At 43.4% G+C, this 26430-nt stretch overlaps 1 protein-coding gene and 1 long non-coding RNA gene across 4 annotated transcripts in view; one reads left to right on the top strand and one right to left on the bottom strand.

Moving 5' to 3' along the window:
• The window catches only part of LOC123637247, a 34903-nt gene extending 29600 nt beyond the window's left edge, over positions 1-5303 (bottom strand). For 2 of the 3 annotated variants that reach the window (XR_006734777.1, XR_006734776.1), the window contains exons 1-2: positions 5216-5303; positions 2140-2255 (exon numbers count right to left, since the gene is read on the bottom strand). This is a non-coding gene — a long non-coding RNA (uncharacterized LOC123637247). Of the gene's footprint in view, positions 1-2139; positions 2256-2671; positions 2704-5215 lie in introns of those variants that run through there. The other variant, XR_006734778.1, reaches the window with a different exon arrangement.
• Positions 5304-18360: 13057 nt separating this feature from the next.
• On the top strand, positions 18361-25357 carry LYG1 (lysozyme g1). Its single transcript, XM_045550223.1, is given in 5 exon segments — positions 18361-18403; positions 20326-20430; positions 21188-21381; positions 24113-24245; positions 25207-25357. Coding segments are annotated over 5 exon segments (594 nt in total). The 3' UTR covers positions 25326-25357.
• Positions 25358-26430: the final 1073 nt, after the last annotated feature.

The raw sequence follows: 26430 nt of genomic DNA, 5'->3' as shown, positions 1-26430 counted from the left end.
AGCTGTGTAGCCTGAACAATTTTTAGGTTCAGTACATTAGCCCTGCCTCTCTCTTTAATGAATGCAAAGTGTTCTTTGTGCACATGTTGCATGTGAACATATTTCTTAGGCAGATGTGGAGGAGAAAAGGCTCTGGACTTCCTTTTCTTTCCAACATACCTCAAAGCCCTTATTTTAAGAAAGACTTATCCTGTGTTTTCAGCTTCACAAGAAAGAAAGTTTGGGCTGGGCATGGTGGCTCACATCTGTAATCCCAGTACTTTGGGAGGCCGAGGTAGAAGGTTCACTTCAGACCAGAAGTTTGTGGTTATAGTGAGCTATGACTGCACCACTACACTCCAGCCTGGGTGGCAGAGTGAGACCCTATCTCCAAAAAAAAAAAAGAAAGAAAGAAAAGAAAAGAAAAAAGAACAAGAAAAAGAAAAACTGGAAATTGGAAAATTATCCCTTTGTAAAGTGGCCCTGTGTTGAGAGTCTTTGCCTAGACCTATCCATGTGTTTCAGATTGAATTACATGTTCTCAATTCCAGCATAAGCTGTGACAGAGCTGGGCTCAGGGGAACAACTTTTACCCTGTGACCATGGGTGATGTGCCCCTTATCTTCCATCCAAGTGCTAACCAGGTGGCACAGCTGCACACAGCCCCTTTTCTATAGACTGCTCAAGGGAAAGACCGACACCCTGTGAGATATATGGGCCCATTCGGTGGTCACTTATGAGAGAAAAAGGTACCATGATGTGTACTAAAGTCTATACTCTTTTTTTAGTTTTTATTTTTTAGAGACAGGGTCTCACTCTGTTGCCCAGCCTGGAGTGCAGTGGTACAATCATAGCTCACTGTAACCTTGAACTCCTGGGCTGAACTCCTGCCTCAGCCTCCTGAGTGGCTGGGACCACAGGTGTGAGCCATCACACCCAGGTAATTTATTTTTATTTTTATTTTTTGTAAAGACAGGGTCTCATATCGCCCAGGCTGGTCTTGAACTTTTAAGAGCAGATGTCTCACTAAGACCCTGTGATGCTTAATTTCTCTCTCTCTTTTTTTTTTTTTTTTTTGAGACAGAGTCTCACTCTGTTGCCTGGGCTAGAGTGCCGTGGCTTCAACCTAGCTCACAGCAACCTCAAACTCCTGGGCTCTAGTGATCCTCCTGCCTCAGCCTCCTGAGTAGCTGGGACAACAGGCATGCGCTACCATGCCTGGCTAATTTTTTCTACATATTTTTAGTTGTCCAGCTAATTTCCTTCTATTTTTAGTAGAGACAGGGTCTTGCTCTTGCTCAGGCTGGTCTCCAGCTCCTGAGCTCAAACGATCCACCCACTTCGGCCTCCCAGAGTGCTAGGATTACAGGCATGAGCTACTGCACCCGGCCCGAATTTCTCTTTTTTTTTAAAAAATATATTTTGACTTTTAATGTTTTTCTTTTTAATTCATTGCTTTGTTTTAATTAAGTGATGGTTAATTTCATATGTCAAATTGGCTGGGCCATTGTACCCAGATATGTGGTCAAACATTATTTATTCTTGATGTTTCTGTGACAGTGTTTTTGATAAGATTAATATTTAAATCAGTGGACTTTGAGTAAAGCAGATTGTCCTCCACAAGGTAGTCTCATCCATTCAACTGAAGCCCTGAACAGAACAAAAGACTGACCTCCCCACAGCAAGAGGCAATTCTGCCAGCAGATGGCCTTTAGACTTGACATGCAACATTGGCTTTTCCTGGGCCTCCAGACTGCTGGCCCAGCCTGCAGATTTTGAACTGTCTAGCCTGTATAATCCAGTAAGCAATTCCTGAAAATGGATCTCTTTCTCCCTATGCATACATCCTATTAGTTCTCTTTCCCTGCAAAACTCTGACCGATACAGACCCTTACATGCTTCTGCTACCACTGCTGCTGCTGCTGCCCAGGCCTCTATCACAACAAAAGTTCTGATCCTCAAGGTTATAAAACAAAACACTCATGGTGTCCTGTGGAAGAAACACTTATGAAAAGTGGCCTCAAATACCCTACCTGGCCCCCACTAAAAGGCCAGAGGACACCATAACCCTTTTGGCTCACTGTAAAACAGGCTGATAGTAAGCAGGGGTCCTCCAAAGCCCTGCAGATTAATGAGAGCAGGTGTGCTTTGTCCACTCACCCCACGCTCGCGGTGCAACTCTCCTTATCCTTGCTTCATTGTGTGTTCACAGCATGAAAAGGAGCCCATCCTGCCTTCTCAGTTATTGGTGCACGTGCTCTCACCACCTGGAATACCTTAGAGGAGAGACACCAGTTAAGGAAAGGAATATTGCTAAGTTTTAAGGGATATCTTACTTTAATGAGTGCCCAGTGGATGGAAAGCCCTATCCAGCCTTGAGCAGGATTCTTCTGACACAGACACGAGGCAGTTCTTTCTCAAGGGAGCATCTACAAACTATAGGGCTTCCCAGTTCACTTAGTCAGGTGGCCACTATTAAAGAGGACCTAGATAGCTTAGAGTTATTGGCTGCTAATGATGACTACCCAAGACCTCAACTTTGCTTCCCAAGGCAACAAATCTTTCCACTGAGCTAAGCCCCCATTTCAGAATTTCCAAGGTCACCTTCCAGCACCACAGGACCCTCATGTAAAGACCTAGTATTGGGGACTCCACAACATGGGCTTCCCCCGTGATCTTCTACAGAGGATACACAGAGCATCCCATCTCCTTCTCTCCCAAATGCAATGCCCAGGGTGTGGGACCCACTGCTCCATCCTGAGGCAACAGCAAACTCCCTGTCCTCGTTAGGTATATGGCAGACCCTTGGGATCCCAGGCACTACTTAAGGACAACCACCCCTATACAACCATGGTGGGCCAATGGTCCCCATATAATGACCAGCGTTTTGTGGCCTTGATTGCTACTGGTTCCCAAATTATAGTACTCCCCAGAGATCCCACTAAATTTAAGGGGCATGCTCTATGTTCTCTGGAGAGTTACAGGACACACAATTGAAGGTAAACAAGTCTACCTTACCCAACCATTGCCCCTTGCTGGTCTGGTAACTTGGATAAGTGATTTCATTATTAAATATCACAGTTTCCTCACCTGTAAAATATGGGTAATCATTATGCCTGCCCTATATACGTCATAGAGGTGTTAATAGCATACAGGAAAGTGCTTTATAATCTGGGAAGTAATCCACAACTGTGAGGTGTGACTAGCAATCCCTTGGGCAGGTTCCCACATTGGAGGTATTTTAGACAAACTGCATGAGTCACAGCATCTAAGATAGTTTTATTGGTTCCTGGATATGGCCCACACTTCCATGCCTGTGGACAAGAAAGAACTTTACTTAGTGTTACCTCATCAGTTTGTGGCTGGCTGGCTGGCTGGTGGATTCTATCAAGTTTTATGATCTGTACATGAAGGGTTTGATGTTGGCTCCAGCAATTTAGCCCCTTAGCCCAACATAAAGTGGGAAAATGTCAGTAAATACCCACTCACTACCTAAAAGTGTGTTTCTTCTGTATCTTATTCAACTTTTTATTCCTGACATATGGCCCAGTGCCTAGCATATTGTAGGTTCTAAATAAACATTTATTGCATGGACAGACAGAACTATTTTGGAAGGGATAAGGCTGTTACTTGCTTCCTGGACCTGCCTATGCCCAAAATCATTATTTGCCTTGTTTTTATATTATGTTTTGTTGTCACAAATATATAGGGTTGATATTTTATTTCACACTTATTGGAGAAAAGTCACCATTCAAATACAAATTGAAAATATACACATCTATATCAGATTCATAATTCAAATACCCAATTAGTCTTTTTCTGCATGTAAACTAGAAGAAATCTAAAACAAATTAAAGGGCCATGGCCAGGTGTGGTGGCTCACATCATAATCCCAGCACTTTGGGGAGCCAAGGCAGGAGGATTGAGACCATGAGTTCAAGACCAGCCTTGGCAACATACTGAGACCACATCTTTACAAAAAATTTAAAAATTAGCTGGGCATTGGTGTGCACCTGTAGTCCCAGCTACTCAGGAGGCTAGGGGAAGAGGATCCCTTAAACCAGGGAATTCAAGGTTACAGTGAGCTATGATGATGCTACTTACTCCAGCCTGGGTGACAGAGTGAGACCTTGTCATTCATAAAGAAACAAGAAAAGGAAGAAAGAAGGAAGAAAAGGAAGAAGAAAAGAAAGGAAAGGAAAGGGTGCGGTGGCTCACGCCTGTAATCCTAGCACTTTGGAAGGCCGAGGCAGGTGGATTGTTTGAGCTCAGAAGTTCGAGACCAGCCTGAGCAAGAGCGAGACCCCGTCTCTACTAAAAAAAAAAAAAAATAGAAAGAAATTAGCTGGACAACTAAAAATATATAGAAAAAAATTAGCCGGGCATGGGGGCACGTGCCTATAGTCCCAGCTACCCGGGAGGCTGAGGCAGGAGGATTGCTTGAGCCCAGGAGTTTGAGGTTGCTGTGAGCTAGGCTGATGCCACGGCACTCTAGCCCGGGCAACAGAATGAGACTCTGTCTAAAAAAAAAAAAAAAAAAAAGGAAAGGAAGAAAGAGAGAGAGAATGAGAGAAAGAGAAAAGGAAAGGAAGTAAGAAAGGAAAGGAAGAAAAGAACAAAGAAAGAAAGAAAAGAAAGAGAGAGAGAGAAAGAGAGGAAAGGGAAAGGAAAGGAGAAAGAGAGAGAGAAGGAAAGGGAAGAAAGAAAGAGAGAGAGAGAGAGAGAAAGAAAGAAAGAAAAGAAAGAAAGAAAAGAAAGGAAAGAAAAGAAAGAAAGAAGGAAAGAAGGAAAGAAAGAAAGAAAGGGTAGCCCTCATTTGTAGCCTTTCTCCAGTTTTTCCAGCAAAGGTAGTTTCAGGTCCATGTAATTTAAGGTGTTTTTTTTTTTTCTTTTCTTTTTTTGGTTTCCAGTTTGTTTTATTAGTAGGAACAGTCTGAGAAAGCAGCAATGATTGTGAACTGCAGTCCTCTCCTCACCCGCAGGCCAGCAACGCCGCGTCCAAAACTTTGAGCAACTCGAGGGCCGCCCGGACGGGGTCGAGCCCCAAGAGCAGCTCGGGGAGGCCCCGCTCGGCCCACCCCCTCCGGCCAAGGGGGTCTGGCAGCCGCCTCCCGGAGGCGCCCAATCCTCGCGCCTCGCGCGCTGCGTGGGTCGCGTGGGGGCGAGGAGCGGCCCTCGTCGCGCGGGCCGGCCCGTGGTGGCCCCTCCCCGACCCTGTGGAGGAAGTCGCACTTACCGCGTGGGGCCCTGGAGGCGGCGGGGGGTCACGGCGGGGCGAGAGGGATGCTCGGCCCCTCGCGCTCCCCCAGCGCCTACCCGGCAGCCCTCGCGCGCCCCCAGCGCCTACCCGGCAGCCCTCGCGCGGCCGGCCGGAGAGAGCCGCTCGCCCTCAGTCGGGCAGCTCCAGGCCGGGGGCGGGGTCAAACTCCTAATTTCTAATTTAGGGTTTTTGACAACTGAAAAGTATTTCTCTTGGAGATTTTACCAGGTATAAAAGGAAAGCCAATGAAAGATGTGTATTTACACGTCTAAATTTATGTCAGTCCTCACACATTTGTAAATTGGTATTAGTCATTGCTCTTAATACACGAGGGAATTTGCACAATTTAAGGATGTGCCTAGTCAACGATGAAAAGTAGAAATGAAGAGTAGAGGGGTTTCCCTCCCCCCAGAAGAAACAAACAAACCTGGTAGAACCTCTCAATGAACTATTTGACTATTGAGAACAAGTCCACCTGCTCTGAACCGCGGGCTGACAGGTTTTCCAGGGCGGGAGGGACCAATCTGCTTCTCTTCTAGGAACATTCACGGGAACAGCCAAATTTTGAATTGCTTTCGCAGCAGCTAGCAGTAACTTTAGACATGCGCCCTTTTCATCTGACAGTTTTAAGTAGTCGGACCTTTCGGATGCTGAAACTGCATCGCAGCCCTCCTTTATCGACCCTCATTAAATCTAAAATGTGGTCTTTGGCAATGAGAATGCTTGACTGCATGTAGACTTGTTTCTGAAGATGGCATCAGACAGTGTGAAAAGAGATAGAATAAAATAATCCATAGATTCTGTGCTCAAGGCGTGGAAAAAATATTGTAGATTTTATTGTTCCTGACGTTTTGACTCATCTATGGTGAGGGGCAAGGATACAGTTTATATAATATGACTAAAGGGTCTCTTCAAATGACTACAAAGGTTCTATAGGTGCACATCAGATCAGATCAGTTCCTTCCAGAAAAACACTAACAAGGTCTTTCCAAGGTACAGAAACAGGGTAGCCCTCCTGAGTCTGCCTGCTACATAAGTGTATGCCACACTCAGTGTCTACTGGGTTCGTGCTATGAGCTAGAACACTGCACCCTAGGAACAGCCTTGGGGAAGGGCAAGAAGACAAAAGGTTTTCCCCAGGAGATGTTAGCAGACCACACCACAACATCTGCCCCATCCAATCGCCTCTTGTAAAATGCCACCAGGACCATTCCTGGACTCCAATATGTGCGATATTGCAGAACTCGAAAGACTAGCACAACCAAAGCTTGCTACTAAACACAGTCAACAGCATCTCTCCAGGGGGTGCAGAATGCCAGCAGCACACTCCAGAACAGTGACAACTCAAAAATGCCATATTTCCAAACACTCTTGGTTGAAAACAGTTTAGCCCATTCCAGTGAGCTAAGTAGGAAGAAAGTCTGGTTTTGTTTGTTTTATTTTTTATTTTTTTCTTGTTCCACCAAAAGAAAAGTTATGCAAGAAGTTCAGTGATTTCCACAACAAAACATAGCAAATCGGTAGTGTCCAAAGCCAGCATGAATGGCTCATTCTTAGTTCCCCTTTTCTGATTGCCTTCCATTTGCCTGCCTCCTTGAATCTGTGGCCAGAACTACCCATGACCTAGTAAGGCTGTCAAAAATGACTGAGGAATAATGACGTCTTGGTCCTCCCTTTGTCTGGGAAGAGAACGCTGCTGATATAGTTGTGTTCCAAGTAGCCAATATTTTTGTCAGCAGGATTTGTTTAATTGCAACCTGGAATAGCTCCACCAGGGCTTTACTGAATATTCTTTGGTGAGGAGCTTGGAGACTACTGGATGAAAAAAACTTTGCAAATGTAAACTTACATCAGTCCTTTCTCCCTCTCACCTCTGCCCTTTCCCTTTCTTTTCGTGTTACTAGGTCCCACGGCCCCAAAAGACAGTTCAACACTAACCAGATGTTTATCACTGGTGAAAATGAGTTGGTAGAGTTGATTGGGGTTGGAAAGGAAAGAAGGAAGGTCTGAAGAAAGCTAAAACATATCATTGAATCATTTATAAACATTATCTGCCTTAATCCCCACATCTTGCCTGTGAAGTAAGAGCATCATCCCCATTTTAAAAGCCAAGGAAAGGCTCATAAAGATGACCTTGCCCACCCAGATCCCTCACATTTCCCAGTCACTCTTCCTCCTTTCCCAGTAAAAGCCAAGCCCTCACACACACTCAAGAACAACCCCTCCCCCCATCTCATCTTCCATGGGGACTTTGCTCCGTTTCTTCTTCCCTTGATGAATTTTCAACCTCTTCCTCTGCTGGACACCACCGCCCTCCCTATTACTGTTCACAGATGCTCTAGCACCTCCTCCTGTAAACATAAATAATAAAACCCCCTCCTTTTCCTCTACATCTCCATCCAGTTAGCAGCTTATCTCTCTACCCATCTTCACACTCACACTTCTTAAAAGAGTTGTCTCCCACTACCTCACCCCCATTTGCTATTTAATCTTCTGCCATCTGGCTCCTGTGCCTCTGTTGTGTTCATTGTCGTTGCCTCTTTGGCATCCATTCTTCTTCCTTTTGCAACTAACCTAATTTTCATTAGATTTTTTCTACGCCTGAAACAGTGTAGGTGCTTTGGAAGGATCTGACTCCATCTTGGACTCTGGGCTTGTCTCAGCTCTAAACACAGGACTTTGCTAACCCTAGTTACAGTCATATCAGTTCTTTATAACCAATAAGGAATAGATACATCGCTCGATTGGAGCCCATAAGACATGAAGCAATGTTTGCTGGTTGTTTTGAGGAAAGAAGCTTTCTCACTTTTCTGAGAGTTGCTAAAGTGATCACCCCTCTCTCCCTCAAATTTGAATGAGGAGTATGAACTGTGGGAGTTGTTGGCAGTCATCTCTGGTGGCAGGTGGGGATGGGGGGAGCCATAAGATGAAGCTGCCATTGAAGAAAGCAGAGTGCAGGGCTGGACATGGTGGTGCCTGCCTGTAGTCCCAACTACTTGGGAGTCTGAGGCAGGAGGATCCCTTGAGTCCAGAAGTTCAAGGTTGCAGTGAGCTGTGATGAGGCGACTGCACTCCAGCCTGGGCAGCAGAGCAAGACCCTGTCTCAAAAAAACCCAAAAATGAAACAAATAAACAAAGGAAAATCAAAGAAAGCAAAGTGTAGAGACAAAAGGATCCCAGGTGCCTGATGACATTGTTGAACCGCTGAATCAAACCATCCCTGAAACTCACCCTACCCCTGAGCTTCCTGTTACGTGAGTTAATAAATCTTGTTTATTGCTTAAGTCAGTTTGAGTCAAGTTTTTAGTTACTTGCAACAAAACAAATCCTGACACACCTGTACCAGAATTGTTCTGGCATGGCACCAGAGTGACTTCTACCTAGCTAAATACAATGATCTCTTTTCAGGCTAATTATCTCTTCTTGACAGCATTTGACAAGCATACCACTTACTCCTTGAGACTATCTCTTAGCATGGCTTCCATGATATATTCTACTGGGTTTTCTCCTCCTCCAGAACTTCTTTTATTCAGTCTCCTTTACTGGCTCTTTTTTCTCTTCCCAACACCTAAATATTGAAACTCCTCAGGGATTTGTCATGGGCACACTTCAATTCTCACTTGACACCTTTTCCCTTGGCAATGCATTCTATTTCCCTGTCTTTAAATCTCACAATAGAGCCACGACTCCCAACTTTATACGCTTCAACCCAGACCTCATTTCAGAGCTGCAACTACTATTGTGACATCTTTACTTGGCTGTCTCACAGGCCCCTGAAACCTAACTCATTATATTAGAATATAAGCCTCATGAGGCCAGGGGCCATGGCTGTCCCATATGCCATTGTATTACCTGTCCCCACCATCATGCCTAATACAGTAAGCTGTCCATGAAACTTTTGAATGAATGAATGAGGGATAGATGAATGAGTGAATAAGTTAAATAATAGTGCCCTTTGGTTGCAAATAACATTATCCCAACTCAAACTAGTTTAAATAAAAAGAAGAATTTAATATGAGAAAACTGGGGTATCTCAATTGAACTTGAGGGCAGGAATATGGTTGAGCCTCAAAGCCATTTGAAACTTTGGTTTCAGATTCAATACTTGCTCCTTCTTCCTGGTGTGCAGCTACTTCATTTTGTTCTGTAGCTGCTTTTTTTTTTTTTTTTTTTTGAGACAGAGTCTCGCTCTGTTGCCCAGGCTAGAGTGTCGTGGCATCAGCCTAGCTCACAGCAACCTCAAACTCCTGGATTCAAGCGATCCTCCTGCTTCAGCCTCCTGAGTAGCTGGGACTACAGGCGGGCACCACCACATCTGGCTAATTTCTCTATTTTAGTAGAGACAGGGTCTCACTCTTGCTCAGGCTGGTCTCGAACTCCTGACCTCAAGTGATCCAGCCTTGGCCTTCCAGACTGCTAGGATTACAGGCGTGAACCACTGCACCTGACCTCTAGCTGCCTTTTTAAAACTCCTCAAACCAAATGGAGATTCTAGACCTGGGATTGACAAATTTTTCTTAAAGGCACAGATAGGCTTGAGGGCTATGTGGGTCTCTCTATCGCAACTACTGACATCTGCAATTAGAACACAAAAGCGATCACAGACAATAAGTAAATGAATGAATGGCCGTGGCCATGTTCCAATAAAACTTTATTTACAAAACAGGTAGTGGGTCCTTGGGCTACAGGTTGCTGGCCCTTGGTGTAGACTACCAACAGATACCAAATCCATATGTGGTCATTTCAGCAATTTGTAAAGAGACAGTCACAGCCCTCTCTTGGTTCCGTGCTGTCTCTTAGCCCAGCTCAGGTCATTTTCCCATCCATGGTCCAAGAGACTGTGGCTATGGAGGCAGGGTCATGATAAGACAAGGCTGCTCTCATGGCACTTGCCTGTATTGCGAGAGGATTAAAGATGGGTGGTAATTCTTAGGAAGAATCATGCTGCAAAATTCCAATGTCTAAAACTTAATTCTTAATCTTCTTTCATAAATCTGCTCTGTCTTCAGTGTTTCAGACTCCGCACCATCCTCCCAGGCATTTATGCCTTTTCCTTTTCCCTCATCCTTGGCATCTAGTCCCACACTAAGTCCAGTCAACTCTACTTCTAAAATAGATCTACAATATGTCTACTATGTCTCTCTTTTTTCTTTTTAATTTATGCACAATGGAAGTTTATTTGGCTCACAGTTCTGGAGGCTGAGAAGTCCAGAAGCATGATGCCAACATCTGGTGAGTTCTACTCTCTCTTAACCATTGCCCTAGTCCACCTGTATCTCTCATCTGATCTTCCATAAAGTCTCCTAAAGGCCTCTCTGGCACCCCCCCCCCATCCAATCAGCAGACAGAGGACACTTTTTTTTTTTTTTTTTTTTTAGTAGGAGAGGAAGGAAAGAGATATTTTATTACTTCGCCAGAAAAGGAGGAAAAATGGTAGGCCTTCTCGTCTGTCTCAAAATCCAAATTTCCCTGAGGACCCTTTTAAAAACATAAATCTGACTGACATTTTTTATGCAGAGTATCCAGGAGTCTGTATGGAGAAAGCCCCTTAGGCTACTAGGATTTTTAGGGTTGGGGGACCCAGGTGCAGCAGGTGAGGAGTTGGAAGTCATCACAGAGAGGCAGGGTCCATGAGAAGCCATTTCTCAGAAACCTGGATGGCAACCAAAGACGGTAGCTCCCTCAGGACTGGGGGTGGTTGGAAGGTGGGGCAGGAGACTGAAGAAGCAGGAGTCCAGGAAGCACCTGCCTAAAAGGGACTGCCCAGAACTTAAGAGCCAAATGCCTCCAGGTGCAGCACCAACGGGAAAAGAAATTGTGACATCAGTCTAACCCAGTCCTTCCAACTCAGACAATTAAATGTGGAGTTGAAGATATGGCATTTGAAAAAGATCCTGATATGCTTAATAAATGCTTTCGACCTGTATGTAGCAGAATCTTTTCTTGTGGTATTTATTACATCACTGGAGTAATAGAAAATGCCAATAGGTGCCAGGAGGAGAGAAGAGTGGGGAGGAGGGTGCTGTTTAGGAGACATTTCAGAGGGGAAATAGTAGGAGCAGGCACTTTCTGAAACTTTGAAGGGATGAACAAAGAGGATTTTTAGGAAGTTTGGTTTCGTGATGTGTGGAATTGTTCTCTTTTTGGTACCCCTAAAGGTAATTTTCTATAAAGCTCTGTGTTTGTTTTGGGGGCTTTTGGTGACTAATTTGTGTTCCTTTGGACAGGTACCATGCAAAACCCAGACTTAAGGTGAGAGTTAGAAGAGCGAATTCATTCGATACACAAACTCAAACTGAGTAGAGAATCCTATGTTTGGGAAGTAACACAGGCTTGGGGTGGGGGCAGTCACTGTCCTCCTGGCCCTGAGGTCTCGGCCAGGAACATCTTGAGCTGTTTCTCTTTCATCTCCCCCAGTGGGGGTGCAGCAAGCTTTCTTTTTAATTCCTCCTCCACTTCCCCACTGATTGTCTGGGATCTTCCCTTTGTCTGGGATGGAAATATTTGAGTGTACAGCAGGTCTTTAAAAGGAAGGTTGTCCGTATAGGGGCTGGCTGAGGACTGAGCAAGCCTGAGGACACAGGCAGGCATCGTTTTTGTGGAGCTGTTGCCAGGCAACATGCTGGCTGCTGACCAGGGAGAATGTTCCAGGATGCTAACGTGGCCCCAATGCTGATGATGGGGCACTTTTGTAGATGGGGCCAGGGCATCCCCAAATTTCCCCACACTGTAGTACATTTTAATTATTAGTGTGTGCTAAAGCTTGGTGGACAAAATAAAGAGTTTCATTTAGGGATCAGGATATGGTTTTTATTGGGGTACATTAGGTCTCTACTTTTTAACCCCAATTCTGCCAACAACAGAGAGGAGCTTGCCATTCTCATAGTCTCCTCTCAAATTAAAGTTGGAGAACTCCCTGGGTGTCCCAGTCTGCACCCTTGCTCACAGTGCCCTGCCTTGTGGCTTCAGCATCTCAGCCACAGGCAGAGAACAACAAGATCCCAATCCCCAAAGTGTGAGCTGGGTGGTGGTGTCAGTGATTTCCCCAAAGATCATAAATACCCTTTAATCCATTCATTTATTCTTCCATAAACATGTATCGAATCCCCCATATGTGCCATTTAGGGGATACAGGAAAAAAGCCCCAGTCAAGACAAGCTTTAAAGACAACAACAAACCAAAGTGCCATAGGTGCTATGGTAGAAATATCCACAGGGTAGCGTGTAACACCAGGAACGTGAGCCAAACCTGGGACCCAGTGTTAGGGACCTAATCTGAACCTTGCTGGATGAGGTTATAGGAATTCTTCATTCATTGACTGACTCAACAAATATTTACTGACCACCTACAATGTGCCAGAGTCTTATCTGGGCACTGAAGACTCAGTCATAAATGCAGTGGCCAAATTCACTGCTCTCTTGGAGCTTATACTCTCATTATGGAGGGGGGAGGGAGAGAAGGCAGGGATGCAGAGGAGACAGACTACAAACCAGTTAGCCAATAAGCGAGCCACTTATTCCATGTGTTTTATTGAGTGTCTAATATGTGCTAGGATGTGTGTTGGGTTCTGGGGTCATATAAGCAAATGAGACACAGCCCTTGTCCCTGAAGGGTTCGATCAAAAGGGAAGAGCCTGCAGGAAGGCATAGTGCAAAGGATGGTGCTGTGTTTGGGGAAATCAAGCCACTCAGTTGAGCTGGAGCACAGGGCATGGTGATGGAGGGACTCCCTCTTTCAGTCATGAAGCTCATCCCTTCCACAACTTGGGACAAAAAGTCTTTCCTGAAAACTTCCTATGAATTCTCTCAAAATATTTATTGATGTAGACATTTAGGAACACACTGTAGGGACTGGATGTCTGTAAAATAGCATTATCCATCTGATCATCTCTCCCCAAATTGCTGAGCTAAGAATATGTGGATTTGGTATCTGTTAGTAGTTTGGAACAGGGGCTGGCAACCTGTTTTACAAATAAAGTTTTATAGGAACACAGCCATGGCCATTTATTAACATATCATCTATGACTGCCTTTGTGCTACAATCGCAGAGGTGAATAATTATGACAAAGACCACATGACCCAAAAGTTTATCTGTCCCGGTAAGAAAAAGCTGCCAACCCCTGGTCTAGAAGCTCTGTTTACCTGAAATACAGACCAAGAAGAAGGGGTTTCTGACATTCCAAATTCAATTAATTCCTTCCTTTCTTCTGTTTCTTTTCTCTTTCTTTCTTTGTTTCTTTTTTTTCTTTTCTTTTCTTTTCTTTTTTTTTTTTTTTTCTTTTTTTTTGAGATAAGCTTTCACTCTTACTCTGGCTAGAGTGTAGTAGGTGGCATCATAGCTCACTGCAACCTCCAACTCCTGGTAGAGACAGGGTGTCACTTTGTTGTTCAGGCTGCTGTCGAACTCCCACCCTCAAGCAAACCTCCCACCTCAGCCTCCCCGAATGCTAGGATGACAGGTATGCGCCATGGCTCCCGGTCCCTTGTTTCTTTTCTTTCTCTTTCTCATATCCCTGTCTCCATTCTTTCCTTCCTTGATTTCTTTCTTACCTAACCTGCATTCCCAGCTGGTGTGAACGAAAACAAGTGTTGGACCTGAAAATGTAAAAGTGAACCTACATCTAGGCTCTGCCCTCTAAGATGTGGTAAGAAAATAATTGGTTAATGTGTTCAAAATGCCAGGACATTCTTGAATAAAAGGCCCTATATAAGTTCAAAGTATTGGTAATTATTATGATTATTACTATAATTTATGAGATATGCCGTAAATCTCTTCATAGTAAGATGAGGTCAACAGTTTTAAAAAGAGGAAGCAGGACAGGGACTCTATATAAAGCACTGTGGGCTCACTACTTCTAAGGACAAGAGCTAACTGAAGACAGGTGAGTGTAAAACACACATGTGGAACTTACGCTCAGGCTTATTTAGGGAGAGAAACCACTGTATGGGGATCAACTGGTAACGATTGTTTCTCTGCTGCCAAGTAAACAAGAAAGGCTGGAGTCAGATGAAATTTAAGGACTTTGCAAGGAAAATCCAAGTTTAAAAAATATATAGAATGATTTTTTTCCTATTCATTACAATACTTATCAAAATTTAGATTTCTTTTAATGCTAGTGTGTGGTTACTTTTAGATTTATGAGCATGTGCAAAACAAAGAATGGGAGAACAGAAATGTGTGTGCATTTAACTGTAGCTGTAATAGGTCAAATGGGATGTCTTTTTTGTTAATTCAAAGCCAAGGATTTTGTTGGTATTTTTCCAGATGATAAATCTCTTCTCTGCCCTCCTGGCTCAGTCTTGCCAGTGTTATACTAACCCACACATCTTAACTGATGGTTTTATAACAGAGTCTTATTTTCTCAGGAAACTTTGAAAGAACAAGACCAACACATCTAACAGTCTTGGCTAACAGAATAAAAGGACAGACAAGCTTTGTGAGTCTATGGATGGAACAGAGAGGCCAAGGTCTCTTAGATTTGATCTTTGTTCAGAAAGGGACATTCCTGGGAAAATTCCCACCATGAGGAGAAGAGCCTTCCTGAGGTTCTCAACTCCAAGAAACTCAAATGCAAAAAGTGAGGAAAGCAGCCCAGAGGATGCGCTGAGAGAAGGCCCTCCTCTCCAGGTCACAGTCTCTCCCAGCAAGGACAAGATTTGTCTGGAGGGAGGGAAGAGAAATGCTCAAACTTTCTCAGCCCTTCCATTCTGGTAATCATCACTCACAATCCAAATTCAGAAAGTATATATTTTCACAGATCATATGAAAGTGCAACTCTGCACAAAGTGACAGTTTAAAAAGAGCCATCATATTGCTGTCTTATATTTTTGCTCTAAAAAGTTAGATTTTTCTCAAGAAAACATAATCCGAGTGGCAGAAGCATTTTAAATTTGTGATTGTCATTGCTATTATTATTTTAATTTAAGGCCTGTTGGTACATAGCAATCTATGAGGTAATGGGCTGGGGTGTTGCCTTTTGTGTACGTGTGTTCGTGTGTGTGCATGTGTGCCTATATGTGTGTATGTGTGTTTGTGTGTGTGTGTCTGTGGAGGGAGGGGAAAGAGGGGACAGCAAGAGGAGTATGAGGAAGGTGTGATGCCACTGGAAAGGCCTGTCAGCCCACAGTGAGCAGGCAGATGCAGAGACATGTCAGTGACAAAACAAGGGTGAGAACACAGCTTAGAGCAGGAGATGTGAACACAGCCTAACGCAGATGCATAGAGCAGTTCTCAATTCTCCCAGCACTAGATGGGCGACCGCAATGAGGCAGGGCCACCTTCATCTCTCAGCACATCAGGGTGTTAATACATCTCATTTCTGGGCTGGTTGGAGGGCCCCAAGGACCTGTGATGCTATTGTTCAAGGTTAAGGTAAAGATCCAGGCCAGGCACGGTGGCTCATGCCTGTAACCCTAGCACTCTGGGAGGCTGAGGTGGGAGGATCATTTGAGCTCAGGAGTTAGAGACCAGCCTGAGCAAAAGTGAGACCCCGTCTCTACTAAAAAAATAGAAAGAAATTAGCTGGACAACTAAAAATATATGGAGAAAAAATTAGCCGGGTCTGGTGGCACATGCCTATCGTCCCAGCTACTTGGGAGGCTGAGGCAGGAGGATCGCTTAAGCCCAGGAGTTTGAGGTTGCTGTGAGCTAGGCTGATGCCACAGCACTCTAGTCCAGGCAACAGAGTAAGACTCTGTCTCAAAAAAAAAAAAAAAAAAAAATCCAAAGCATTCCTGGAAAAGCAATCAGAATTCTATAGTGAGAGAACTATAAGACCAAAGACATTTGTTTCTGCCTTCTCCAGAAAACTTGTTGAACTGGAAGAAATGGTCTGTGCCTTACAAACCTGAGCAAGGCTTCGGAATTACAAAGTACTCAGTGGAGAGGCGGTGGGTAGAGGAAGATGTCCTGATCAAAGCCACCAGTGGTCCATGAGGGATGCTCTGGTCATCAGTTTCCAGTGTGCCTGGCAGGCCTGTTGCTCCAGCTTGTGGACAACCTCTTGCCATTTGTTACTGTTTTGCTCTCCAGGAAGGGAGAAGAGAGATGCCACGCAGATATCATGCTTGGTATCGTGACCATTGTGCTGTCTCGGCCTGACATCTTCATAATGTTTTCAGGTGCAGGGAGACACAGGCATATTAACAAATGAGTCACAGTCAACCGATGGACACTCCTTGAGCACATCCCAGTTATGCCTCAACAATCCCTTCTAAACATAGTACTTTTCTGCACCCATTAATTTGGGCATGGAGTTGGGTTGGTTCAACATGTTGTTTATAAATGAAGGACACTGTCCATCCGTATAAGAAGTCCATTGTCACTTCTTGCTCTTCCCTTAGTTAAAAAAAATTACTTTGAAGACTTAGCCTCAGGGGCAACCAGAAAGTAGCTCTGTGTTCCTAAGCAAGTGGCACATGTATTTACATAGACTCTTTTCATTGAAGTGCCTTCTCAACACAGATATTTAGTTCCATGCTTGGAAAATAAGACAGCTTTCACGTTGCAATAAAAGCTAAGTCCTTCCACTTGGGTTTCCAAGAAGAAGTATTTTTCTTTCCTGGAAAGGCAGCAAAAAAGACTGAAATACCCTGGGTTTAGCTTGAATGTGAGTGGTATTTTTTTTTCTGAAGGGTCTTTCCATAAAGCCAGTTAGAATCCTCTATAAAAATACATTTTCAAGAGACCATGAGCTCTTCCTGTTCCTAAGCAATTCTTTCTCTGTTCTTTCTTCCTGGGATTGACTATCCTCTCTCCTTCAGTGCTGGAAGCTCAGGGGTCCTGAATAAATGATTTCCTGTTGGGTGATTAAATCTGAAAGTTCCTGCAGACCCACCTAAGATTCCAAGTTCCTGTACCTTTCTAGTGTTGGGACTGAGCATGACATTTTCTGTTCAATTAAGCAAAATCAGATAGACCACCTCAATGTTATAGGGAAGCAAAACAAAAAGCATGGCCACATCTGAAGGCCATACGCCCCCACAGCTTAAGAAGACAGAATTCAGATGACTTCCTTAAAGCCTCTCCATGTTGAGACATAATCTGTTCCTGGGTGTTTAGAAGAAACAGTGCATAAGAATAACCTTAAAATGAGAGAGATGAGAAAAGCATCATGAAAGGGCTAAATACCACATTTACATGCACGCTCCTACATGTAGTGAGAAAAATAATTCAAAATGACAGGTCTCCAGGCTCAGCTGACCAAGGGTGGTAACAGGAAATAACCTGCAGTGGGAGGGGTGGTGGGAGGTGCTCTGGGGGTAGGGAGCCGGCAACTCTAGCATTCCCTGGGGTCAACTACAAACTATTCTGGGGGCATCTATGCAATGGTTTAGTAGCTAGTGGGAGAACCAGGGTTGTCTGCACTTGTGTAAGGCGGTTAAAGAATGGTTGGGATGAGAAAAAGACTGAGTGAGTGGGCAGGGGCTCGATGGTGGCTGGGTGTCCCTTCTTTAGATCCATGTGCACCTCATGAGTTCAATCCTGGGACCCCTGCATGGCCCAGCTTCTTGGAGATTTGTCTTTGCTGCTGGAATTAGCCTCTCTCCAGTGGGAAATATCTTCTAACCCCTTCCTCCATCCAAAGCAAAAATCAGTATATGTTCCAAGGCACTGAGGAAAGTATGGCCTTTCTTCTAACCTGAAGAAAAAAGAACCCAAATTCAGAGAACTAAATACAAAATTCTCCTTTTCATATTAGCCTTTGAAAATGAAGGCCTAGGCTCTTGGGATAAGGCACATGCATTAAAAATTTGCTTTTCAGGGTCTGGAGTCAGGCCACTCTATTTCTTGGTGTTGAGAATCAAAGTATCTTGGCTTCTTGAAATAATTAGTATCCAGTGACTTGACGGTATGTTGAGTCCCTGTGGGTTGAGTAGAAATCTCATTCATCGTTTTTAAGTTAATTGAAAAGATGGATGGAGCTCTTGTCCTACTTTTGCTTTTTTCACTATGATTCAGATCATTTGCTTTCTTAGCTCAGATATAAGGAGGCTTGCTCCTTTCATCTCCCACTTCCATAGAAACATCATATACCATTATGATGAGAATTGACATTTTCGCAATTCAAGCTAATTTTTATTTTAAAAATGTTTCAGGAGCCGCAGGGCCAGGTCATTGACATGTCTGCATTGTGGCTGCTTCTGGGCCTCCTTGCCCTGACTGGTGAGCGTGGTGCATTCTTCTAAGTGACCTTGGAGGGGGAAGGATAAGCATAGCAACATAGCGGTACTTCTCATACTTGCAACTGCAGCAGAAAACATTATTCTTCTCCTGAGCTTTCCAATAAATCCCTGAGTTAGGAACAGCCACTGATAAGCAGCCTCTCCCCAGATGCTCCACAAAAGATAGGATGGGGTCTCCAGAATGTGGGGTGGGCTTAAAACAGTGTTGCTTAAGATCAGACTTCAGATATACACTATTGACAACTGCTCATTGTCTACCACAAAAATACTAAATTCATTGAATTTATTTATAATCTATATATTTCCATAGAAGAATTGAGGTGGTTGCCATAAAAATATTAATGTAATTCAAATAGAAAACGAAAGCAGTATCAAGGGAATTAAGGAGATGTGACTAAGCTAACCACTGAGACTGACATAGTTGCTGTGATTGAATTTCAGCTTTGGTCCTAAGGTTCATTACCGCTGGAGCGAAAGGGAAAAGTGCTTGGTTTTTGATAAATAAAAGCAGGAAACACAGTTTCTCAGGAGAAGCTAAACTTTTCCTGGCTCTAAATTAAAAACAGTTCTCAGATGGGGTTTTTATATTCATTCATTTATTGATTGATCCATTCATTCAACAAATACTTAAAAATTTCTACAAATGCTAAGCATTGGGAATAGAAAGATCTTGGAGGACCCTATGATGTGGTTAGGAAGAAGTACACAAGGCAGGAAGCCATTAGTGACACAACCAACCGCAATATTAAGGGTATTTGTCACCAATCATAAAGATAATTGGTTGGCTTGTTCAATTTTTGGTATACTCGTAAAAGACCAGGTCTTTTTGTTTCCACATTTCTCTCAGATTACTCCTCACAACTTTGAAAAGTAGAAGTATTTATGCCAAAATACTATGTTTCTTCAGATGTCAACCCCATGAAGGTCTGAGGAAGAAAATAAAACCTTAAAATGCATTTATGTAAGCATACAGAACACATGACAATATGCAAGAGATATATTTCCAAAGATCGTTAAGGTTTGATGAATCATTAAGGTTTGATGATGCAATGAACTTTAGTCAAAGAATAAAGTAAATTGAAAAGAGTAATCTATGAGAAATTCTCGGGCTCATAATAGTGAGATGATCCTCACAAGGACTAAGCTCCTGCCCCCTGCAGGTGTCTTGTTACTGGCTCTCATGCGCCCACCTCCTGGTGTCAAGAGAAGGAAGGACCTTCTCGTCAGTGGCCTTTGTGAAATCCCAATAGAGTTTAAAACCACTCTTTCCCTTCAGTGACAAGTAGGATGACAGAGGCCGGTGGAGAGGACGAAGAGAGAAAGGGAGGAGGTAAGAGGGAACCCCCATGTTAAGAGCTGGTCCCATGCCTCACTGCATGTGTACCCCTCTTTGCAGCCTTAGGCCCCCACCTAGAAGTGCCCCTGAGAGAAAGAGAAGCCAACTGTAAGTCCCAGTTTACAAGCAGTTCCTTTACTTTGGGCCTGGCTTTATATGTGTTTCTCCAGAGCAAACATAAACATCTCCTAAATGAGTTAGGAGTATTTGAGCGAGAAGTGCTGAGAGTTTATGTAAGATGTAAGATGAGAACTACTTTATAGGGAACGGATAATCTCTGATTTGTTCCAGAACAACCCAGAGACTTGCAAAGGGTATAATTGCTCCAATAGTTCCTCTCTTCTGCAGGATAGGAAATGACAATTTAGTATCAAAGTGGTTTCTGTGATAATTTCTTAGCATAGTGTTAATTTTAAATTTCAAAAGAGTTTCAGTTGCAGAGTGAAGTTCATGTTGTTATTGATTTTATTACAGTTATTTTTATTTATATCATTTCATTCATGGAAGAAGAATGATGAGAATTGTTCTAGTTCCGTGCCTTAGGCTGAACTTTTCTCAACTTACAGACACATCTGAAAGCAGCGATTGGGGATGCTACGGAAACATCCGAACCTTGGTCACCCCCGGGGCATCTTGTGGGACCGGAAGACGCCGTGGTCTGAACTACTGTGGTAGTTATATCCCCTTACCCACTCCTGCCCTCTCAACATAGCCTCTGGGTTCCCACTGTTCCCCACAAGCCCCATGCAACTGGTGGTGGAAAGAACTTTGGATGTGGAGTCCAAAGCCTTGTCAGGACTTGTGGTAAACTCTGATCAATATAATGTGGATAAGAGTGCTTTTTAAACAATAAAAATGCTTAGAAAGTAAAGCTAGCCAGGTAAATTAGTATTGGTTTTCATTTTGCTCAGTAGTCTTATTGTTTCATAAAGGTTTAAATTCACATGGTTTTTTTTTAGTGTCATTTAAGATTGGAAAGGTGGGCAATTGTAAACAGACCCATCAAGAGAAACTATTCAAGGACTTACAGGGGTTGGGAGAATTTCTCCTTCACATCATGTGCCTGTTGTAGCCAATGGGCAGACACGTTTTATTGGGCAACCTTGTCTGGAGTGCTTAGGATGGGACCAATGGTGCCTGTGCCCACGGAATTGTCCTGGGTGGGCCAGAGCAGCCTCTGAGAGCGCCGCTGAGGGGCACCGGTGGCCACAGAGGATGCCTGCCTGAGGGGACGCTAACTCAAGCTCACAGGAGGAGAGTTCTAATCTCAGGTCAGGGAATGGCCACTAGAGTTTTAAGACCAAAATTTGGGATTCTCAGTCCTAGACCACTACCCAGATCCTTGAAGTATACTTTGTCTCTCTCCTTGAGCTCCTGTTTCAGCATAAGTCACACAGGGCTCTATCCTTCCTTCTCTGTTTGCTTTAGGAGTTCGTGCTTCCGAAAGGCTGGCTGAAATAGACATGCCATACCTACTGAAATATCAATCCGTGATGTGAACTGCTGGCCAAAAGTACTGCGTGGATCCTGCAGTGATTGCTGGTGTCTTGTCCAGGGAGTCTCAGGGTGGCAACGTTCTGGTCAACATGGGCAACATGGGTGATAGGATTAGGGTGGTACAGGTAACTCTCCATCAGTTAACATGACGTGGCCATTCTGCTGTAAGGCACAACTCCAAGGAGGCACCTTTACTATTTCTTTTTTTTTTCTTTTTTTTGGGGGGGTTGGTGTGGGGGAAATGATGGCATAGCTCCATTGCACACAGAGTGAATGAAGCTCTCTGGAGTTGTGAGAGTCACAATTCTGCCTCAGAAAAATGAGTGGCAACATTTCTGCTTCATTTTGAGCCATATCAACCAGGGTACCATATTGTGGATTTCCAATAAGGCATGGGTCCAGGAGAAAGATCACAGATTAAATCTTTGCTCAGTTATTTTGTAGCCATTGATTTATTCAATGATTTTGAATAAATCATTTAATTTCACGGTGCCTCATTTTCCCCACCTATAAAATGCTATTCTTATAATTCATAATTCATAAGTTTCAATAAAATAATGTGAAAAAATACCTAGTATCTGGTAGGTTCTCAACAAATGTTAAATTCCTTTTCTCTTGTCTTTTTCCTACCTAATTCTTAGTTCTCAAGATCAAGTTTTATTCTTGCATAAAATCTGTGTGGCATCACTTGTCAGATAGAGACTTCCAGGGAACTGGTCCTTAACCCCACTGTTGGATTAACTCTGCCCTGGAGAATCAGTGATGGCAAGGCTGAGACTGAGGCTCAATTTTTTTCCATTGCATCTCACACTGTTGTTGCTGAGAAACCTGAGTATTGCAGTCATTTTTTAAGGTTTTAGGAAAATGTATTTCTCAGTGATCTCTTTAAATTTGCTTCTCCTGACAACTTTGTATTATGCTTTATAATGCTTGTATAATGCTTTTTAAAAGTACTTTCAAATGCTTTATCTTATTTGGATTTGGGGACCCATCTAATAATCTGACCAGATAGTGTTGGGGGGGGCATGTAATCCATCCTCAATGAGGGAGAAGATAGATGAATAAGGAGGGAGTCACTGCTGCAAAATCACATGCAGCTGGATGGTGCAGGACTGGGACCAAGAATAGTGTCTTGTGATGTTGGAGCTGGCATCATTTCTGCTGCCCTGTTCTGCCTCCTTTGTAAAATCTGATTTTGAGAATAAGGATGAGTCCATCTCCTTTGAAGATGAAATAAGAATTCTCCAGATTCAGACAATTCTCCCAAATATGGTGAAATCCACATGGAAGTGGTAATCAAAGGTGTATAAGAAAGGTTAATTAATTAAGTGTGGGATGATATATATATATGTGAAAAGTTAGATGTCCCTTTAGACATTCAGATCATCTGGAAGGAGAATTATAAATACAGACAGAAAACTCCTTCCTGGCCTGTTTGGAGGGTCTGCATTTGTGGCATTAAAGGAGGGCATCAGACTGGTATCTACACTAACTCAGCCATTAACTCGACCTCTCACCCTGATGTTGAAGCAACAGTAATATGTCTGCTTGCCCTTTCCATAGCCCAAAACTTGTAACTTTACTGTTTTTTTTTTCCTTTGGTAAGAACACTTAACATGAGATCTATCATTTCATCAGATTTTTAAGTGTACAATACAGTGTTGCTAGCTATGGGCACATCAGATCTCTAGAACTTACTCATCCTGCATGACTGACATTTTATACACATTGTTTAGCAACTCCCCGTTTCCCCATCCCCCCAGCCCCTGGCAACTACCATTCTGTTCTTTGCTTCTATGAATTTGGCTATTTTAGATACCTCCATGTAAGCAGAATCATGCAGTATTCATCTTTCTGTGACTGGTTTATTTCACTTACATAATGTCCTCAAGGTTGATCTATGTCGTTGTATACTGTAGGATTTCCTTCTTTTTAAAGGTAGAATAATATTCCATGGTACATATGCACTATATTTTCTTTATTCATTCATCTGTCATGGACATTTAGGATGTCTTCACTCCTTGGCTACTGTGAGCAGCTCTTAAACGAACATGGGAATGTGAGAGATATCTCTTTGAGATACTGATTTCAATTCTTTTGGATATATACCCAGGAGAGAGATTCTGGATCATATGGTAGTTCTACTTTTAACTTTTTGAAAAAACACCATGCTGTTTTTCATGGTGGCTGCACCATATTGCATTCCCAGCAACAGTGCACAAGGATTCCAATTTCTCTACATCCTCAACAACACCCTTTGTCTGTTTTCTGTTGCTTATAACAGAATACCTGAAATTGGGTGATTTATAAGAAATAGAATTTATTTCTTACAGTTCTGGAGTCTGGGAACTCCAAGGTTGAGGGGGCACATCTGGTGAGAGCCTTCTTGTTGGTGGGGACTCTCTGCAGAGTCCCAAGGTGGCACAGGGCATCCCATGCCAAGCGGGCTAAGCGTGCTAGCTCAAGTCTCTCTTCCTCTTCTTATAAAGCCACCAGTCCCACTCCTGTGATGACCCATTAATCCGTTAATCCATGAATGGATTAATCCATTCACGAGGGCAGAGCACTCATGACCCAGTCACCTCTTAGAGGCCGCAACTCTCAGTACTGCCACATTGGAGGAGATGAATATTCAAAGCATAGCACTTGTCTTTCGTGGTTTTGACAATAGCCATCCTGACAGATGTAAGTAGTTTTACCATTTAATCCTAATCCCCAGGGAGCTGAATCCCCATTGGTTCCACCAGAGGTGGAAGGAGAAAAAGACAAGGGAAACTAAGGAGCAGCACTGAGCCGTGCAGCTGAGTCACCCTCCCACCTTGTTGACCGGCTCTCCCTCTGCCTCACCCTCTCTAGGACGCTGGCTTGTCTGCACCCACATCCTGGATTAGTGAGTCCCAGGTTTCCCAGAAGACTGAGATTCTTACTACTAGAATCAAAGAAATCCAGAGGGAGTTTCCAACCTGGACCCCTGACCAGCACCTGAGAGGTACGTGTAAAAACGCGTGGGTCAGCCGTTTCACAGCACGGAATTAATAGGGACGCGTGTAATATGTTGCACCAGATTCCCCAAAACCACAGTTGCCTCCTGATAGGCAGTTAGGAAAGAGAATCAAAGTTAACTGCGGAATACCCTGTAGCAGTGAAGGGCTGCTAGGCCAGCACTGTTAAGGAACCCACACAGGGGATTCACTATTGCTCACTGCACAGAAAGCCGGTTACTGAGACCAGGATTGTCAAGGAAGAAAGGATTTATCACAACGGGACACGTCAACTGGGAGTGGGAGGTATGGACTGCCTCAAATCCGCCTCCCCGATCAACAGGGTCAGGAGGTTTTTCTGGAGGCAAAATGAACACTGCACTGGGGAGCGAGCATCATTACGTGTTTGGGATGGAGTGCAGGGAACGCAAGCGCAGTGAGAAACCATGCTAGTACATACATCCCATGATCAAAAAATGGCAGATAAGTCCTTCCCAGGGTGGGGATTTTAGTGTTATAATGAGCTAGGGGTTAATATTGGTCATTCTTTCAGCCTTATGCACAGGCTCAGCGTGTCCTTGGGCACCATCTGTGGTGGGGTGTGGCTTATTTTGTCTTCTTGACAAACAGGTGGTGTAATTATCTCCTGGTTGCAAGGAGGTTCCGCTGTTTCTGGGAAAGAAACTCAAAGGAATGCGTTAGTACAACACAGTTACAAAGTTTTGGTCATCAAATCTTACTGAGAGCTCTCTATATTCTGCCTACTTTGAAACTGTAGTTGCTAAGCTACCAGACTTGAGATAAAACTCACTGTCAAGACCACTTAGAGCAGCCAGCCCTAGCCACAAGATGAACACTGAAAACTCACTGGAAATATGAGGGAACTGAAAACACTATTAAAAAAAAAAAACAACCCACTTTCTTATTTATGAAGCCGGTTACAGCATTAATCTATCACGTGCATTTCAGGTGGACTCTGTGCCTATAGTGGGGGTGCTGGCTATGTCAGAAGCAGCGAGGACCTGAGCTGTGACTTCTGCAATGATGTCCTTGCCCGAGCCAAATACCTCAAGAGACACGGCTTCTGAGGCTTCAGGCGAAACCCAAGATCATTATCATATATGAGGCCTCTATTGTTACATAGATAAAACTAGCCAATGGGGCCTTTAACTGCAAGTCTGAGTTTGACCTGAAGCTCATCAAAGTAGCATGAATCATATTAAAGGAAGAATTATTACCTGCATTTTGTGATCTATGGGGTGTGTGTGTGTGTGAGAGAGAGAGAGAGAGAGAGAGAATTAAGGGCTATTTCTCTTTAAAGGTATTTCTATGGATGTGACCTATAATGTGAGTTTCTCTGAAGTGAATCCTAGACCTCACTGGCTAGTGCTGCCAGATTTAGCAAATAAAAATACAGGAAGCCCGGTTTAAATTTGAATTTCAGATAAACAACAAGTAATTTTTTAGTATAAGTCCCATGCAATATTTGGAACACATTTATACTAAAAAATTATTCATTGTTTATCTGAAATTTAAATTTAACTGGGCTTCTTCTATTTTATCTGGCAACCCTAACATTGATTTCTTTGATAAAAATCAGAGTTTCAATTTTTTTTTTTTTTTTTGAGACAGAGTCTTGCTCTGTCGCCCCAGCTAGAATGCAGTGGCATCATCCTAGCTCACTACAACCTCCAACTCCTGTGCTCAAGCGATCCTCCTGCCTCAGCCTCCCAAAGTGCTAGCATTACAGTTGTGAGCCACCATGCCCAGCCCAGAATTTCAAATTTTAATTGAAAACTTTTGGTGAGAAAAAGGATAAGATGGTGACCAGCCTCATCTGCTGCATGAAATACTTTCAGGAAAGTCACTTGCTAACTTTGCAGCATCATCTTAACCCTAGGTTTGTCTCTCTGTCACCTAACCTACCTCCTCTTTTCCTTTCCTGAACCATAGAACTTTCTCTTGTGCCCAAGCTCCCTAGCTTCATACCGAAAGTAGCTAGAACTCATTTAAACGATTCCCTTGTTTAGGGGCACATAAGTCACTAAGAGAACCAGGCCACAAGAGGTAATTCATCAGTTGGACCTGCCCTCAAGTACACTGACTGTGTATTATACTGGTAAAGTATTGAATTTGAGGGTTTGTATTCTGTAAAAGTAGTTAATGTCCCATTCTACCAATTTTACATTATCA

Source organism: Lemur catta, chromosome 4, assembly GCF_020740605.2.
Source record: "Lemur catta isolate mLemCat1 chromosome 4, mLemCat1.pri, whole genome shotgun sequence".
NCBI lineage: Eukaryota > Metazoa > Chordata > Mammalia > Primates > Lemuridae > Lemur > Lemur catta.
The sequence above is the reverse complement of the archived record's forward strand: the minus strand, read 5'-3'. Positions and strand labels throughout refer to the sequence as shown.